This window comes from Hakea prostrata, chromosome 5, assembly GCF_041222555.1.
Source record: "Hakea prostrata isolate BN-2017 chromosome 5, UWA_Hpros_2, whole genome shotgun sequence".
Lineage (NCBI taxonomy): Eukaryota > Viridiplantae > Streptophyta > Magnoliopsida > Proteales > Proteaceae > Hakea > Hakea prostrata.
This window is the reverse complement of record NC_142604.1, coordinates 15148472-15166760: the sequence shown is the minus strand read 5'-3', so window position 1 is coordinate 15166760 and position 18289 is coordinate 15148472. Positions and strand designations below refer to the sequence as shown.

Here is an 18289-nt window from a genome sequence, read left to right as displayed (position 1 = left end):
CATTTAAGTAGCAAAGAATCCGTTTAACGGCAAACCAGTGATCGATCGTAGGAGAGTGCATAAACTTACAAACTTTTCTTACCGCAAATTGGATATAGGGCTTGGTCATGGTCCCATATTGAAGGGCACCGATGATACTGTGATACATCGTAGGATCAACCATTAATTCCCTTGTAAAATTGTTTAACTTGTCAGTAGTGGAAATCAATGTAGAGAGTGGTTTGCAATCAGTCATATTTGCTCGGTTGAGAATATCTTGAATATACTGTCTTTCAGACAAGTGTAGACCAGTAGAAGATTGAGTAAAAGACATGCCCAAAAATAATGAAGAGGACCAAAATCCTTTTATGCAAAAACAAAGCCAAGATCCTTGAGAAACTGGGCCAAGAGACTATCAAAACTACCAGTAAGAATAATATCATTGACATAGATCAATATAAAGATAATGCCATGAGGACATCAAAAGATAGACAATGAGGTGTTAGCCTTAAACCATATTCAAAAAGATAAGAGCTAAGCCTATCAAACAAAGCTGATGGGCCTACTTTAAAGCATAAAGAGAGCGCCAAAGTTTGCATACATAATCAAGGTGATGTGTATCAAAAAAGACAAGGGGTTGATATAGATCAAATTTGACATAATTTAACTCAATATGATGTGGTTAGTTTGGTTTGGTTTTGGTTGCTTTACTTAGAAACTGATTCTCTTTTCCAGTTTCATTTTCAATAAAAATATATTTATTTAGGCATTTCCATTGATGGTAGTGAGAATTAATGGGATTCTAGTACAAACCAATAACCCTCTTGACAGGGCTTATATATATGAGAGTTATGATGATCTTTGTCAACACAACAATTTGATAAAGATCTTTGTCAATACAAGCTTTTGACTGGAAAATGGCTTCACTCAAGCTTCACTTAGTCTTTCTTCTTATCATTTCTTTTATCTTATTCACAGAATCTATCAGTGAGTCTCTCTCTATCTTTCTCACAAAAACATATATTAAAAAATATAGAGCAAGACTAACTCTTTTTCTTCTGTTTTTCCCTCCATAGGTACAGAAATGAAGGAAGTTAGTGAAACTACTGCGGGAGCGAAAAGAGATTGCATAGGGTGCAGCGGTGCTGCAGAAGGATGTCTGGCTGGAATGTGCTGAATATGGACTTACAACTCATAAAAGATGCAAGTTAAATGGGAGGCTGTGTTGCTGCACTTAAGTGATAATAAACCTGTGTTACTCTTTATCATGAAAAATTAAATAAATAAAGAGTTCTTTTAAGGACTTGTTCATTACCCTTTCTTCAATTTTTAATTGTGTTTAGTGCCTATGTTGCACTGTTCTTAATTATTTTCAGAGTTGTTTTCAATTTCATATTACTTGTGGGCTGTACAATTAAAGAAATAGAATGAAGAAATAAACTAAGGCAACTACAGAATTTCTATGGGATCAACCCATGAGAAGTGCCTACAGTGAATTAATATGGTCATTATATCAATTTTCAATGTTTGTCAAGTCTCAAGTGCATCCATGATTCGTGGGTATTCATGGTGGTATAGCTTTGAAAATAGAAAATTTTGGGTGTGGATATTATGGTCATTTGCTCTATTTGAGGGTAAAATGGTCATATTAAAATTTTAATTTGAATTTTAATGGTCGCAACTATATGGTTAGTAATGGTGTTAATTGTGAAGGAGGTCTTTGTAAGAATTTGATTTTGAGGGGGTGTGCCCTATTTTTAATCAAAATGGAGGGACTCATATCTCTCTCTCTCTCTCTCTCTCTCTCTCTCTCTCTCTCTCTCTCTCTCTCTCTCTCTCTCTCTCTCTCTCTATATATATATATATATATATATATATATATATATATATATATATATATATATATATATATATATTATTTTTTTTTTTCCCTTCATTTTGATGAGAGAAGAAGATCGTTTAGTTAGGGTTACTTTTTTCTAATTACTAAGAGTAGTAATGTAATTGAAAGCATGTACAACAAAAAATTAGGTATATTTTTGAAATTTTAAATAAATCAAAGATATCACTCATAATTTAAGGAACTTAATAATAAAGGGCATCAATAAATATAGGCAAAGTATAAGATAGAATTAATAATTTTAAAAAATATATAAAAATAAAGTAATAATTAAGCTAAAATATATCTCTAATTTGAATCATCTAGTTTGTTAAATTAAGTGAAATTCCCTAAGTAATTAGTCTAATACTACAAGTCTCTATCTTCACTAGATAAGAGTAATTATTGCTAATACTTCAAGACTGTAAATATACTGTATAATTCTTTTCATTAATTATCTTTACGTTTTCTTCTCCCTCCTAACTTGGCCATGGATGAATGGAATATTAATACATAGTTTTGTTAAATTTAATAACTAATAAAATAAATGGATGAATTAATTTATACAAATCATCACATTATTTTATCTAAAGTAAATTATTTTATAAATAATTTTTTTGTTATACTTTGCTGACCAAAGGTTGTTGGGAGCCACCCAAAACCAAAACACCCTTCTCAACAATCTAATTTTTCTTTTTTCTTCTTTGCCGGCTTGGAGTCTGCCTTTTTAAAGATTTACTTAAACAATTGCTAATTGCTAGCATATAAAATGATAATGTTTTGACATGAATAATGCATAATTGTTTAGACTTGTTCTTCTTAATCACTCTTTACAAAGAACTAGTGACAAACAAACAGTTCTATCAAAGAGAAAATAAACTTATTTGTAAAAATCTTTAGAGGACCTTAGCTGTCAATAGCATTAGTGCACCCCATCTTGCTAAAGTCCATAATTTTCAGGAGAGAGCACAAATCTTTAGCGGACCTTAGCTGTCAATAGCATTAGTGCATCCCATCTTGCTAAAGTCCATAATTTTTTAGAGAGAGAGAGAGAGAGGATGAGAGTGTTTGAAGGGTGTATTCATATCTTAGTGGAGAATGATAACCTTGGAAGCCATTGGCTATGTGATCAACATCACAAAGCATATAGTTGATAATATGGAACATCTTGTATCTTACTTTGATGTTTGTAGATTTCCTGTATTCTAACGTTGGCTATTATCTTGGTACATACCTTGGGAAGGAGGGCTCAATCCATTTCTGAAAGGATTGTTTGGCCTATTATCATCCCTATTTTTTCAATGACTTGTACTAAGATTAACACTCAATGTAATAAAATTCTTTTCTACTAAAAAAACAAGAAAAAACAGATTTATTGATTTTTCAAATATATAATTCAATTATTTGGAACATGTATTCTGTTGATAAAAAAAGTTGAATACAAACAAGAGAGACTAGATTAATCAGACATCAAATTTGATAGTCCAATACAATAAAATACTCACGTATTGATATTCATCACGAGTATCATACTTATCATCCGAACCTTGGTTAGCAAGACACATCACACATGCATGTTAGAAAAAATCATAAACGTAGATAATTTAGTTTCGCAATGTAACATTCAGAAAAGACGAACTTCGATCGGACAATTTGTGCACAAACAAGAGGGCAGGGTAACAAGACTTTTAACTTTCATGGGTAGGATGGTCATTTTATTCTTGTCACCCAGTTGTCTCAACCCGACCTAGCCCAACTCCCGGGATAACAAATCTAGGAGCCAGGGAGAGCTCACAAGCCAAACACACCTGGAACCAACGAACAGACAAACCACCACAGGCCAAAGCATCAGCGATCAGATTACATGATCGCGAAATCCAAGAGAATGAGACACGGAGGGGAGGGCCACAAAAAGAGATAATCTCATCTACAAGAGGGGAAATAGAGAAGGAATCAGCACGCCCCTTCTGTAGAATAGAGATTGCAACCAAGCAATCAGCCTCCAAGAAAAGACGCGTAAAACCAACACGAACAACAAAAAGAAGCCCCTCCCTAAGAGCCATAAGTTCACCTTCAAGAGCTGAGCCCATCATCCCAAAATCAGAATGGCAAAAAGAATAGAGCCCTTATGATCCTTTTCAATAAAACCACAACCCCCAACAAATTATCTCTCACAAAACGCAGCATCAGTATTGATCTTAATCCAACCACGCGAAGGACAGCACCAGCCCGGCATGAAGTGTTCATCTACATTAACAGGGCAAACTGACCACACTTTCAGAAACTCCAAAGCTGCAGATTGAGCTTGAGAAATAACAGCAGCAGAAGAAGAAGATATACCCGAAAATATTAGAGCATTTCTCGCATTCCAAATGTACCATAGGAGGAAAGAGGCAAAACATAATGGAACCATCGCAGCCTTCTTATCCATGCGCTTCAACCGACACCAATCTTCAAGCCAAGTAAGGGTGACATTTTCTAAAGAGGTATCTAAAATCTGTGAGAGTGATGAACCAAACCAAATTTGTATGATCAGCCGATTCATCTTCAATACCACACCGAGGACACAAAAGCTCCACTGGAACATTTCTTTTAATTAACTCTGAACAAGAAGGAATGCCATTTGCAAATAACCGCCATAACAGGAATTTGATCTTTGGTAAAGTTTTAGCCTGCCAATCATCCTCCACATATGTGAAGACATTAACTGGTATGGATGCTAGATCTCCGAGTTAAATATAAAAATGGAAGAGATAAACATAAACATTTACCAAAAAGATATCTAAAAAATAATTTAAAAACCTCCCACGCAGGCGGCTAAGAAAGTCATTCTGCATATATTATATAAGCAAGGAATCCCTCAGGCAACAATCACGAAGAGAAAAGAAATCTGTTTCTTTGGGATTTCATAATCTATCGAGAGAGAGATGGGTGGAGAGTTGCAGAACCCCTTGTTGCAGAAGGAAGTAGACATAGATGAGATTAGTAATGTAAGTCAACTGTTAAAAGAAGGGTTGATAGAGAACAAGAAGCTGTGGCACCTTGCTGCTCCGGCCATCTTCACCACCATTGCTCAGTATTCTCTCGGCGCCGCCACCCAGGTCTTCGCCGGCCACCTCACCACCCTCGAGCTCGATGCTGTCTCCACCGAGAATATGGTTATCGCCGGCCTCGCCTTCGGCATTATGGTATTTATGGGTTCTTTTCCTCCATTACCCATTTCCTTTTCGAAGTTTTATCTGAAAGATCATCACACACTATATATGATAAATTTTGCAGTTGGGAATGGGAAGTGCGCTTGAGACATTATGTGGGCAAGCATATGGTGCAAAGCAGATACACATGTTGGGTGTATACATGCAACGCTCTTGGGTCATCCTCACCTTAACAGCTTTCGTTCTGTTGCCCATCTACTTCTATGCCACACCAATTTTGAGATTCTTTGGGCAGGATCAAGAAATTGCGGCGCTGGCCGGAAAGTTCTCTCTTTACATGATTCCTCAGGTCTTTGCGTATGCGCTTAACTTTCCAATGCAGAAGTTCTTGCAGGCCCAAAGCAAGGTCATGGCCATGGCTTGGGTATCTGGGTTTGCCTTGATCTTCCATATCTTCTTGTGTTGGCTCTTGATTGTGCAACTCCAGCTAGGGTTGGTTGGTGCGGCAATAGCACTCAACCTATCTTGGTTTGTAGTGGATTTGGGTCAGTTTTTGTACATTGTCATGGGCAACTGTCCTGGTGCTTGGACTGGGTTCAGTTGGGGGGCTTTCAGTGACTTGGCAGCCTTCGTTCGACTGTCGATCGCATCTGCCATTATGTTGTGGTAAGTGTTCGGATTCACAGCATGGTAATTCAGTATTTTGAACTTTTGAGTGGATCTTAACGTGGTATAGAGCTGGTTTTCTCTAATTTGAAATCTCGATTTTCTGTTTATCAAACAGCCTTGAATTCTGGTACTACATGCTACTTGTAGTCTTGGCTGGAAACCTGAAGGATGCAGAGATTGCAGTCGCTTCCATTTCCATTTGGTATGTATTGTCATTTCTGGGCAACTCACTTGAGTCCGAAAACGTATGTGCTCCTTTCATGCTTCTCCACCACATAATAAAGGTGAGAATACACATGAAACTCATTGGAGTTCCCACCTCTTATTCATTTTGTCAGTACTTAGAGGTGGGCTTATCTTTATCATGTGGTGAAAAAACATGAGTGGAGCACATACCTTTATCCATCATTGAGACTTCATTTCTGGTTGTTACATCCACTGACCTGGTTTATCCATTTATCCATGACAGTTCCAACCTGAATGGGTGGGCACTTATGATCTTCCTAGGTTTCAATGCAGCAATCAGGTAAGACTGCAATACTCCTTTACTCCAACAGTTTCTCTTGCTAAAGATGAGATTAGAAGCAGGAGAGACTCGTTAAGTTTTCTTCCTCTTCTCCAAATTAATCGCTTTTTTTTCTTCTTCTTGTTCTCCTCATTTCAAATGTTGCAGTGTTAGGATCTCAAACGAACTCGGAGCAAGAAGGCCAAGGGCGGCCAAATTCTCAATAATAGTTGTGGTGCTAACATCAGCAATTATAGGTCTTGTGTTCTTCACCCTCATCCTCCTGCTGAGGAATGTATATGCTGTCCCCTTCACAAATAGCCCTGCAGTTGCTAAAGCTGTGTCTCACCTTGCTCCCATCTTAGCCTTCACGCTGTTGCTTAACAGTGTTCAGCCAGTTCTAACAGGTTTGTAAGCTAAGCAACACTAGATATACTTCTTTTGATGATTGATTTTGAGTCAACTTCCGGAAATCTAATGTGATCCATGGATGGGGATCCTGCTGCAGGTGTGGCTGTAGGAGCTGGATGGCAGTGGCTGATAGCTTATGTAAACATTGGGTGTTACTACATTGTGGGTCTTCCTCTAGGGGCCTTCCTTGGTACTAAACTTGACTTAGGAGTAGAGGTAACACCTTGTGCACGCCCATCTTCTTGTGTAATAGATACTGGATTGGTTCTCCTGATATTCAAAAGAAACCCTTTAAATCACAGGGAATATGGTCTGGAATGATGGCTGGAGTTGCCTTGCAAACACTGATCTTGCTAATTATCACTTTTAGAACAAACTGGGACAAAGAGGTCTGATCTCTCTCGTTGGTTTTTTTTTTCCAACTTCTCCAAAGGTTATATTAGGTCCTTATAAATACCCACATTCTATTGCAGCTCTCTGAATTTTCTATCTATTAATACAGGCTGAGGCTGCAGGATCTAGGATAAAGGAATGGGGTGGATCAATAGAACCCATCAAGGTTGCAATCACATTGATCTTCACATAGTTAGCCGTTTACTTTTTAAAATACATCCAAAATAATGGGTTTCTTCTCTTTGTTGCTGTAGGATTTCAAGTCAGACAAGAATGGAACAGCACTTTTGGCTTGATTAAGGAGTTTGATTATGGAGGGTGATTGTTTCTCTGAGCAGCTAGTTTGGAGATTGGTTTGATCTTTGATCATTTCAGAGATTCCTGAAGGATTCCTCCAATGAAGAAGGATCTCCATGCTTGGATATAGTGTACAAAAACAAGGAAGAAAATGAAATTAAACTGACTGACACCTGTCACCTTCACGATCTGATGAAGCAGTCTGAATGTGCCTTTCAAGAGAGAAGAGTGAAGATCATAGGAAACGATTAAGAAATATGTAATTGCTTGTGATACTTCACTATTAGAAAATCAATCTATCATGAACTGCCTTCATTTTCATTGGAAGTTCACCAAACCTCTCCTAAAATCAAACCTCACAAAGACTCCTCCACATTTAACACCATTGGTGACCATACATATGGGACCGTTAAAATTCAAACTAAATCTTATAATGACCATACTACCCCAATTGAGGTCAAATGACTGTCATGCCCACTACTGTAGTTTCTATTCTCAAAACATCAATTTATACGCATTACTCATCTCTCACATGCACTCATGAACCCCGCTTAGGTATAAAAGACAGTCAGGAACGTACTGTTGTCTCCTCTCTTAGGCATAATTTTATTTCTGTTTCAACTGAACTGGACAAGTGAGGTAATTGGTTGAGAATAAATCAGTTTCATTCCGAATTTAACCACGTTCAATGAACCACCTTCTATGGAGGATTGGGATTTGGCAAAAAAGAAATGGAGACAAGGGTGGAAAGGTAAATAAGGGTATTTTCTTACATGGGTATCTACAGATAATTTTGTCTCAGTGACTAGCTTAGTGGTCAATAGAGCTTAAAATATATGCTAAGGATCAGTCCATCAAGTCTTAAATGGTGACGGATACCTGACGAAAAAAAAAATATGGTGACGGATACAATGTTCTAAGTGGTCCAACTGCTGACGCCCAAACCTCATAGAGGGAATCAGAAACTCAATATATAGAGTGGGCCGGGGTGTTAAATAGGATAAAGAAACTAACAATATTGCTCACACAACTCCCCATTGGAATGCTATAAATTATAAGAAACAGTTTTTCTATTTTTTATAATCTTTAGGGTGTAAGAGAACATGGGAGCTGAGGTACGTGATTGGAAACAATGTAAGGTTGCATTTGGTTCCGCAATTTTCTGGAATCTGTTCATATTTCGAGGGAATCGGAATTAAGTTCTGTAGAATCATATAAAAAATAAAAATAAAAATAAAAATAAAATAAAAACTATTTGATTTTGACAAGTGAATATGTTTGAAAAATTGTTTGGCTACCATGATTCTGTGGGTGGATTCAATCCGGATCTAAGGGTGTCAATCGGTACGGTTTCGGTAATTCTGTATGGTACCAACTTTGAATACCGAAAACCAGAACGGTACCGTACCGAATTTATACGGTATAATATGGTTTCGGTATTTGTAAAAACAGTTCGGTACGGTTTCGGTATTAAATTGGTATGGAAAAACAGTTTAGACACGGTATATAGTGCGGTACACTCTTGGTACGAACAAACCCACGTCACATTTGTTATTAGTTCATTAAGATCCTAATAAAATTGTGACCAAACAATCAATAAAAATTGATATTAAGAGAGACAAAGCAAGTAAAATGAAATATGATCAATTCTCAATGATATAGCAATACATTTACAATTAAAATGTGTGACTAACGGTTTCAAACACCAATTAAGTAAATAAACATCTGCAAATTTTACAAATTATCACACGAACAAATAAAGCCTAAACGACAATATTCGTTTATTGATTGATATTAATTAAGGTTTCCTCTATTGATGTCGATCTAAAGTTAAAAAGACGAATAAATTAGACAATACACGATTGCTTTCAATGAGAAACTGAAGGAATTTGAAACTCTGAAATTGAGTATGTATCATGTTAGCGATCAAATTTTTTGAAAACTCACTAATAAACTTTTTTCCTACACCAAATGGATAGAAACTCTCCAGTAATGCCCCAACAGGGTTATCATTAATCATTTTGTCATATCCAATATATTGCATTGAGAGCTAGACATGAAGAGAACATTAGGTGCAATTAGTAGAGAAAAAAAAAGTTTAAAATCTTAATAAATATGCAGGGGGTCTAATAGGGTTGCATTTATTAAAAGTGCTCATGATAAGAAAACTATTTAACATGCTAGGTTCCATTTGTCAACAGTCTGATAAAACTTCATGTGCTAATTTGATTAGTATTTTTATACTTTCAAAGAAGTAAGCTTGATCAGAATGATTTCCAAACCCTGCTAATAAAACAAAAAATGGATTAAAAGATAATACATCTCTATTTCTTAGGCTGCATTCATCGCACATATGTTTCTAAGGCACCTTGCCACTTCGATGAGTAAAAATCTAAGTCCCCGCCTGCCGGGGTTTGCTTTGTTTGATATTCATAATTCCTTAGGCCCATAGTAGGCTGTTACATTTTTGTATTCATCTAGTGGGGCTCGGTCTCCCTGGGGGTGGCTTGATATTACACATTTTGATATTATTTTAACCCCATCCGGATCTAATTTGGAATCTGGGGGATTTCATGCGTGGAAGTAAAAAACATTGCATAAATAAAAGAATGAATAAATGATAAAGAAAATATTGCATAAATAGGGAGATATACATAAATAGGAATAAAAAACAAATCAAATATTGCATGAGAGAGAAAATATGTAATCAAATAAAAAGAGGAATCCAATATTGAGAGAAACTAAGTATGGGAATATAAGGAAAACATGGGAATTTAGGAGGAGGTGGTTGATGGGACATAGAGTTAGGAGGAGGGAATATTGAGAGGAGAGAGAAATTGATGGTGAAAAAAACGTGAAATTTAGGAGGATTTAGGAGGAAAGAATATTGAGGGAGGAGGAGAGAATATTGAGGAAATATTGAGGAATATTGAGGGGAGAGAAGAAAGATGATGAGAACGTGGAGTTAATGGTGAGTATATTAAATAAGAGAATTGAGAGCCTATATTGGTTAAGCAAGAATAGAGAAGAAAGACAAGGGTGCAGGGAAAAGAATAAGATAACTTTTAGAGTGTAGAAGGTCCTCTATCCAAGGGTGATTATTCTTTTTGTGATTTCTCCATAGTAAGTATAATCTTCATAATTTCAACATTTTATTGTTTTCTTTTTACAATCATATTTATAGTTTTACGTGATTTCTTAGTAATTGATTATTTTCTTGAATTTATAACTTATTTTGATTATGAATACGTTTTAGATGATGTTCAATTTACATAGTTTATTAGTATATGATTTATTCTTTTTATTTAATAATTTGATTTTGAATATGAATACATTTTAGATTTTGTCTATCTTGATTTATTAGTATCTTGTCTTTGAGTATATAAATATGTATTCTTTTAGATTATGTTTTCTGAAATTATTAGGGGGGGGGGGGGGGTGTTTTGTGTTTTGGTTTTTTTTTTTTTTTGTTTTTTTTGGCGGGCCGGGGGGGGGGCAGATCTACCAATAATTAATGTCTCTCTTGAATTTATTAATCTTTTCTATAAGCATGAATGTGTCTTTAGATTTGTGTTTTATTGGATTATTTATTATTGTATTATGCATCGATTTTATAATGGACTATATCCAAAATTCATCTTTTTCATATGATCTTGCGTTATATGATTCATCAAGACATGTCACGATCATATTAGCATTATGTGTGATGTTGAGTTAGTAGATGTTTTGGATGAGAATGTATGTTAAGGCTGTGTACACCGCGCAGGAACCATGTAACGGCATGGAACATACATTGATTCCAAAACATTTGGTTAAGGTAGATGGATGTTGGGCTGTGTAATGCGCACAAGCCATGTAATGGCATGGGACATCCTATCAACCTTAGACCATGTAGGCATATGGGATGGCAGTTGTGTTTTTGAATGAGAATGTATGTTAGGGCTATGTAACGCGCGCAGACCATGTAATGGCATGGAACATACATTGAGTTTGGAAACATTTGGGTTAAGGTAGATGGATGTTGGGATCTGTAACACGCAGAGCCATGTAACGAGCACAGGAAATCTGATCGACCTTAGACCATGTAGGCATGTGAGATGGTAATTGTGTTTTTGAATGAGAATGTATGTTAGGGCTAGTAACGGCATGCTATGTAACGCACGCAGGCCATGTAACGGCATAGGGCATCCTATCGACCCTAGACCATTGAGGGTGTGGTTTATTTATATCTTCTTAGCATCATTGAGTCTCATCCATATCATTGGGCATGTTATGACTTTATTTTCTCATTTATAAATGTTAATTAATTTTATTTGTATAAGACTCTATTTAATTAAATATCAAGTATAAAAAGAAAGGAAACTGTTGATATGTGTCAGGTTATACTTGCTAAGTTTCTTCTCCAAAACTTACCCTTTACTTTTACAAATGATGGACTTGATCAGAAAGATGATGGATATTCGGAGGATGAAGATCAAGATCATGTCTACTACATCTCTTAGGATAGATAAATATTGAAATTTCCTATTAGTTGTAAATCTTGGCATTTAGACCTTTACTTGGATTTCATTAAAATTATGAGACAATTCATGGAAAGCATTTTGATTTATATTTGAATATTTTCCGCTGCGATCATTTGTATTTTTTGTGGATTTTATTATTCACATTGTCTGTGGATAACACTCTTAATGTATCTTGCTTCACTACCTAAGTAACGTCGATCCTTGATCAATGACGACTTTCTCCTTACATGAAAATTGGGGTGTTACATATAGTGAGTTTGTTTTAGGGGAAAAATAATGTGTTCTTACCTTCTCCTTGATGCATCCCCAAAAAGTCCATCCCAAAGAATTTATAATGCCATCTAAATCACAATAGGAAGAGACAAGTTTTAGATATCAACCACAGGCTCTTCCCAAGTAGACAATCTCAGTCCTATTAATCATACAATTTAAAAAAGAGAATCCCGTGCAATCATAGAGCCAACAAGGCAATAAACATAAGTGGGTGTTTGAATGGCAATAAACATAAGGGTGCTAATTTTCATCTGTAATAGAAGCACTCAAAATTTTAGAGATATTCACAAAAGGAAGGGTATGTGTGGTACCTTGAATGGCATTGTTGAAATATTGATAACAATCTTTGGCCTTGTGTCCAAGAAGATCACATGTCTGACAAATAGGACGGTTATCATTTTGAGACGATGGTTGATATGCAGGAGAACCACGATGCGAAGAAGAGCGACCATGACTAGATCTACCCCTTTGTGAAAAAAGCCCCCTAAAGGGTTGTCTTGGAGCTCAAATGGTGGAGGATTGGGTGCTTGCCATGTTTGCCATTGGAGAAGGAGCATCAACAGTATATTAGTTCATCACTTAACCTTTATCTCATGAGTTACAACATGCCTCGTAATTCATCATAAAAGATAGGAGAAGAACGAGTGGTAACAGCAGTCACAAAGGGAGAGTATTCAATTCCCAAACCATTTAAAATATGGAGACATAGTTCATCATCATTCACATGCTTCCCAACAGCCGCCATTTGGTCTAAAATATTCTTAATACGAAGAAGGTAATCAAGGATTGTACTATTACCTCTTTGAATATTTTTAAGTTAAAGACGAAGTTGCATAAACAAGCAGAAGACCAAGTAGAGTAGATCTTCTAAAGTTTTGACCAAACTTATTTGGACAACTTGCGCATGAATTGGTTCAATGAGGGAGGCAATGATTAGACCTGTAAACGGATCGGATTCGGCTCGGATACACCAGTATTCAAATCCGAATCCGATTAGCAAAACCGATATCCGAATCTGAATCCGAATCCGGTAGAGATTTAGAGAAGGCATCCAAATTTGAATCCAAAACTTTATCGGATATCCGATAATTATCCGATCCGATAAACTATTTGATTATTAGCCTCTTTAAAATAATAATAATAAATAAATAAATAAATAAAAAGAGAAAGAAAGAAGAAGAGAGTTTAATACTTTATTTTAACAAGATAATTTCTGATTTTTGATTATCCGATTATCCGGTATCCGAATCCGATTATCATCCATTTTAGTATTTATTTATTTGATCTTAGACTGGATGATTGTAAACTTAATATTTCAGATTTCATAATTTGATATTTAAACTTGATTTACTCTTGTCCTTGGATTTATGTTATATCATATGTTTGTGTGGAATTGTCACTGAACTTTGGTCCTGTAATGTATCACCTCCATAGGTATTCGGGTATGATTCGATCCGGTTGGGTGGGGTATGACAAATGCAATATATGAGTCTTGCACACAATAAAATGGTCTTGATATGGAAGGATGCATTGTTGTAATCTTCAGTTAATATGAGAACGTGAATCTCCAAGATTTTATGCTGAGGTGGCTGAGATCTTCATTTGGAAACATCTTTTGGTATGGTTTCTTTGGGAGTGATGGACATCCATAATCAATATGATTTATAATAATATTGACATTTAAAAGAATTGACTAAAGTAATTGAGAGATAAAGGCTAAACACACATGGAAATACACTAATCTAAAAATAAAGGGATAATTCTTGCCCCTGTGGTTTTATTACTAAAAAACCTTCTTAAAATTCTGTTGCCCCCTCCTTATACGGTGTTAGTAGCCGTTGTTTGAAAGTAGTCCACTTTGTCCTTCATTAAAATTAAAAATCAGATGATACTCCCCATTTTAAAACCGTTAATGTCTTTTCCCTACTTCTTTTTTGATTAAAAAATATTGGTTTTCCCTTCACTCTTATTTATTTTGATTAAAGATTGGCAAAATTCAATTCGTTTGGTTTCCCACCTTCTCCTCTGCTCGTGGGGACCCATTTTTTTTTGGGGCTCTTTTATTTGGAACACGTAACACCTCCCCTGGGGTTGTTTCCGCTTTCTCCCCCTTGCGCCACAATCTTGCCGGGTCGTGGTGTTTCGGTTCTTTGGTTTTCTTCTTCCCTCCTCTTCGGTTTCTTTTTTTTTTTCTTTTTTTCTTTTTTTGGTGTTTTTTGGTACGTTTGTATTTTTTCTCTCATTATTGGGTTTCGTCTTGCAGGCATGGGTGTGGTTTTTGGGTTTTCTTGGGTGCCCTCTCCTCGCTTCGGGGGCTTGTTTGCGTTGGTTGGTTGTTTTTTCTCGGGTACTTGTTTCGTTGGGGCTGTTTTCCCAAATAAAACATGTATAAATTTTGTTTTTTGGTTTAGTTTCCGTTATAACCAGTAGTTGTAGCCTCCAAACCGATTCTCAACCGAATTTGATAAAAAGTTCAAGTGATTGATCTAAATCAAATCTGACATAATTTAGCTCAATCTGATGTGGTTTTGGTTTGGTTTTGATTGCTTTACTTAGAAACTGATTCTTTTTCCACTTTCCTTTTTCAATCAAAATATCCTTATTTAGGCATTTCCATTGATGCTAGTGAGAATTAATGGGATTCCAGTACAAACCAATAACCCTCTTGACAGTGCCTATATATATGAAAGTTATGATGATCTTTGTCAACACAACAATTTGATAAAGATCTCTGTCAATACAAACTTTTGACCAAAAAATGACTTCATTCAAGCTTCACTTAGTCTTTCTTCTTGTCATTTCTTTTATCTTATTCGCAGAATCTATCAATTAGTCTCTCTCTATCTCTCTCACAAAAATATGTATTCAAAAATATAGAGTAAGAGTAACTCTTCTTCTTCTGTTTTTCCCTCCATAGGTACAGAAACGAAGGAAGTTAGTGAAACTGCTGTGAGAGCGAAAAGAGATTGCATAGGGTGCAGCGGTGGTGCAGAAGGATGTATGCTTGAATGTGCTGAATATGGACTTACAACTCATAAAAGATGCAAGTTAAATGGGAGGCTGTGTTGCTGCACTTAAGTGATAATAAACATGTGTTACTCTTTGTCATGAAAAATTAAATAAATAAAGAGTTCTTATAAGGACTTGTTCATTACCTTTTCTTCAATTTTTAATTGTGTTTAGTGCCTATGTTGCACTCTTCTTAATTATTTTCAAAGTTGTTTATAAATTTCATATTACTTGTGGGTTGTAGAATCAAAGAAACATAATGAAGAAATAAACTAAGGCACCAACATAATTTCTATGGGATCAACCCATGAGAAGTGCTTACAGTGAATTGACGTGGTCATTACATCAATTTCCAGTGTTTGTCAAGTCTCAAGTGCATCCATGATTCGTGGGTATTCATGGTGGTATAGCTTTGAAAATAGAAAATCTTGGGTGTGGATATTACGGTCATTTGCTCTATTTGAGGGTAAAATGGTCATATTAAATTTTTAATTTGAATTTTAATGGTTGCAACTGTATGGTTAGTAATGGTGTTAATTGTGAAGGAGGTCTTTGTAAGAATTTGATTTTGAGGGGGTGTGCCCTATTTTCAATCAAAATGGAGGGACTCATATAAATTATTTTTTTTCCTCCCTTCATTTTGGTGAGGGAAGAAGATCGTTTAGCTAGGGTTAATTTTTTATAATTACTAAGAGTAGTAATGTAATTTAAAGCGTGTACAACAAAAAATTAGGTTTATTTTTGAATTTTTAAATAAATCAAAGATGTCACACCAAAATATAAGGAACTTAATAATAAAGGGCATCAATAATTATAGGCAAACTATAAGATTGAATTAATAATTTAAAAAAATTATAAAAATCAAGTAATAATAATTTGAATCATCTAGTTTGTTAAATTAAGTGAAATTCCCTAAAAGTAATTAGTCTCGAACTATAAGTCTCTATCTTCACTAGATAAGAGTAATTATTGCTAATACTTCAAGACTGTAAATATACTGTATAATTCTTTTCATTAATTATCTTTACGTTTTCTTCTCCCACCTAACTTGGCCGTGGATGAATGGAATATTAATACATAATTTTGTTAAATTTAATAACTTATATAATAAATGGATGAATTAATTTATACAAATCATCACATTATTTTATCTAAAGTAAATATTTTTATAAATATTTTTTTTGTTATACTTTGCTGACCAAAGGTTGTTGGGAGCCACCCAAAACCAAAACACCCTTCTCAAGAATCTAATTTTTCTGTTTTCTTCTTTGCCAGCTGTGGAGTCTGCCTTTTTAAAGATTTACTTAAACAATTGCTAATTGCTAGCATATAAAATGGTAATGTTTTGACATGAATAATGCATAATTGTTTAGACTTGTTCTTCTTAATCACTCTTTGTTGAGAACTAGTGACAAACAAACAGTTCTATCAAAGAGAAAATAAACTTATTTGTAAAAATCTTTAGAGGACCTTAGCTGTCAAAATTAGTGCATCCCATCTTGCTAAAGTCCATAATTTGAGAGAGTGTTCGATAAGAGATTTATGTGGTTCGGTTGATCTTTGAATACTACGTCCACGAAATGTGATTTGCTTCCTTGAGATTGACTATAGTACAGATTACATATTTATAGTTACAAGAATCTTGAGCAACATTATACTTAGACTCTTACTTTAAAGTTTGAATTACACAAATTATCTATTGGTGTTTGGTATGAGCTACGCCTCCTGTGTGTACAATTCTGATTCTGATCCACTTATCGATAAGTTGTAATCTACTGGAGTCTTTAAGTAGTCGACTTTGAGCCTGATTCTTGAAGCCTTGCATTCATGGAGGAGGTAGTTGAGTTTGAGTGGAGTTCTTGAAGTCTTGCACACATGGAGGTAGTTGAGTTTGAGTGGAGTTCTTGAAGCCTTGCACACATGGAGTGATGGCGGCTAGCGCAACCCAATATTTGGCTATGGTTGCTTGAGGTTTTCCTGTTTTGCCCTCAGATTGCGAAAAAATCAGAATTATCCTTAACATGCCCTCTCAAACTCAAAGGCGGAGATGAGACCTTGAGGTTGGACATCAAGATGTTGAACCGTTGATGGGAGAGAGGCTTAATGAAGATGTCAACAAGCTAGTCTTTGGTGGAGAGAAATTTAACTTGGAAGTCTCCCTTGGCAACCTTATCACGAACAAAATGAAAGTCTATCTCAATATGTTTGGTTTGCACATGGAAGACATGATTGACAGTGAGATAGGTGGCCCCCACATTATCACACCAGAAAATTGGTGTGGAAGGTAGATATATTGATAATTCATGCAACAAAGACTATAATTAGGTAAGCTCGGCAGCAACATTAGCGAGAGCATGATATTCAGCCTCACTGCTTGAGTGGGCCACAGTGAGGTGTCAGCCTTGGACCCAACAAAACCATACTTAAGAAGATAAGAGCTAAGCCTATCAAACCAAGCTTGTGGGGCTTGCTTTAAACCATAAAGAGAGCGCCAAAGTTTGCATACATAATCAAGGTGATGTGTATCAAAAAAGCCAGGGGGTTGCTTCGTATTGACTGTTTCATTCAAAAAACCATGAAGAAAGGCATTTTGAATATCCAGTTGTCTAATAGGCCAACAATGAGAGACTGTTAGAGCTAATACTAGCCGAATAGTGGTAGGTTTTACCACAAGACTAAAGGTTTCATTGTAGTTAAAACCCTCCAGTTGATTGAATGCTTTTTCCACCAAGTGGGCTTTGTACCTGTCAATGGAGCCATATGCATTGCATTTGACCTGAAAAACCCATTTGTAGCCAATAACATTGTGAGAGGAAGATGGCGGAACTAAAGACCAAGTTCAATTCTTCAAGAAAGCAATAAATTCTACGACCATAGCTTTCCGCCAGTGAAGGTATTTGTCAGCAATGGTAAAAGGGTTAGGCTGTAGGTGGGGATGTTCAAGTTGGGAAGAGGAGAGGAGAGCCTTAGGGTTTGCCTTTGATCTTGTGATCATGGGATAAGTATTAACCATAGGGTGAGAGGTAGAGGAAGGGAGGGGTTTGGTAGAGTCATAGGGAAGATCAATGATGGTTAATAGGAGATTTGGCTAGGGTAGGGGAAAGTAGAGGTGGTCCGGCTAGGGTAGGAGATGGGGGAGTGGGTTTGGCCAAAGGAGAGACTCTAGAAGTCTTGGGGGTTGGGGGGAGTTAAAGGA

General features: G+C 35.9%; 2 protein-coding genes across 2 annotated transcripts; one reads left to right on the top strand and one right to left on the bottom strand.

Moving 5' to 3' along the window:
- Positions 1 to 3582: 3582 nt before the first annotated feature.
- On the bottom strand, positions 3583 to 4289 carry LOC149015380 (uncharacterized). Its single transcript, XM_089156525.1, has 2 exons — positions 4034 to 4289; positions 3583 to 3938 (listed from the first exon to the last, which is right to left on the bottom strand). Exons 1-2 carry the CDS (start codon positions 4287 to 4289, stop codon positions 3583 to 3585), a joined length of 612 nt encoding a protein of 203 aa, XP_089012651.1.
- A 458-nt stretch (positions 4290 to 4747) lies between these two features.
- Positions 4748 to 7388, top strand: LOC149015379 (protein DETOXIFICATION 33-like). The gene is made up of 9 exons (XM_089155707.1): positions 4748 to 5046; positions 5138 to 5679; positions 5798 to 5884; positions 6152 to 6208; positions 6356 to 6594; positions 6696 to 6814; positions 6901 to 6987; positions 7101 to 7157; positions 7246 to 7388. Exons 1-9 carry the CDS (start codon positions 4786 to 4788, stop codon positions 7285 to 7287), a joined length of 1491 nt encoding a protein of 496 aa, XP_089011833.1. The 5' UTR covers positions 4748 to 4785; the 3' UTR covers positions 7288 to 7388.
- Positions 7389 to 18289: the final 10901 nt, after the last annotated feature.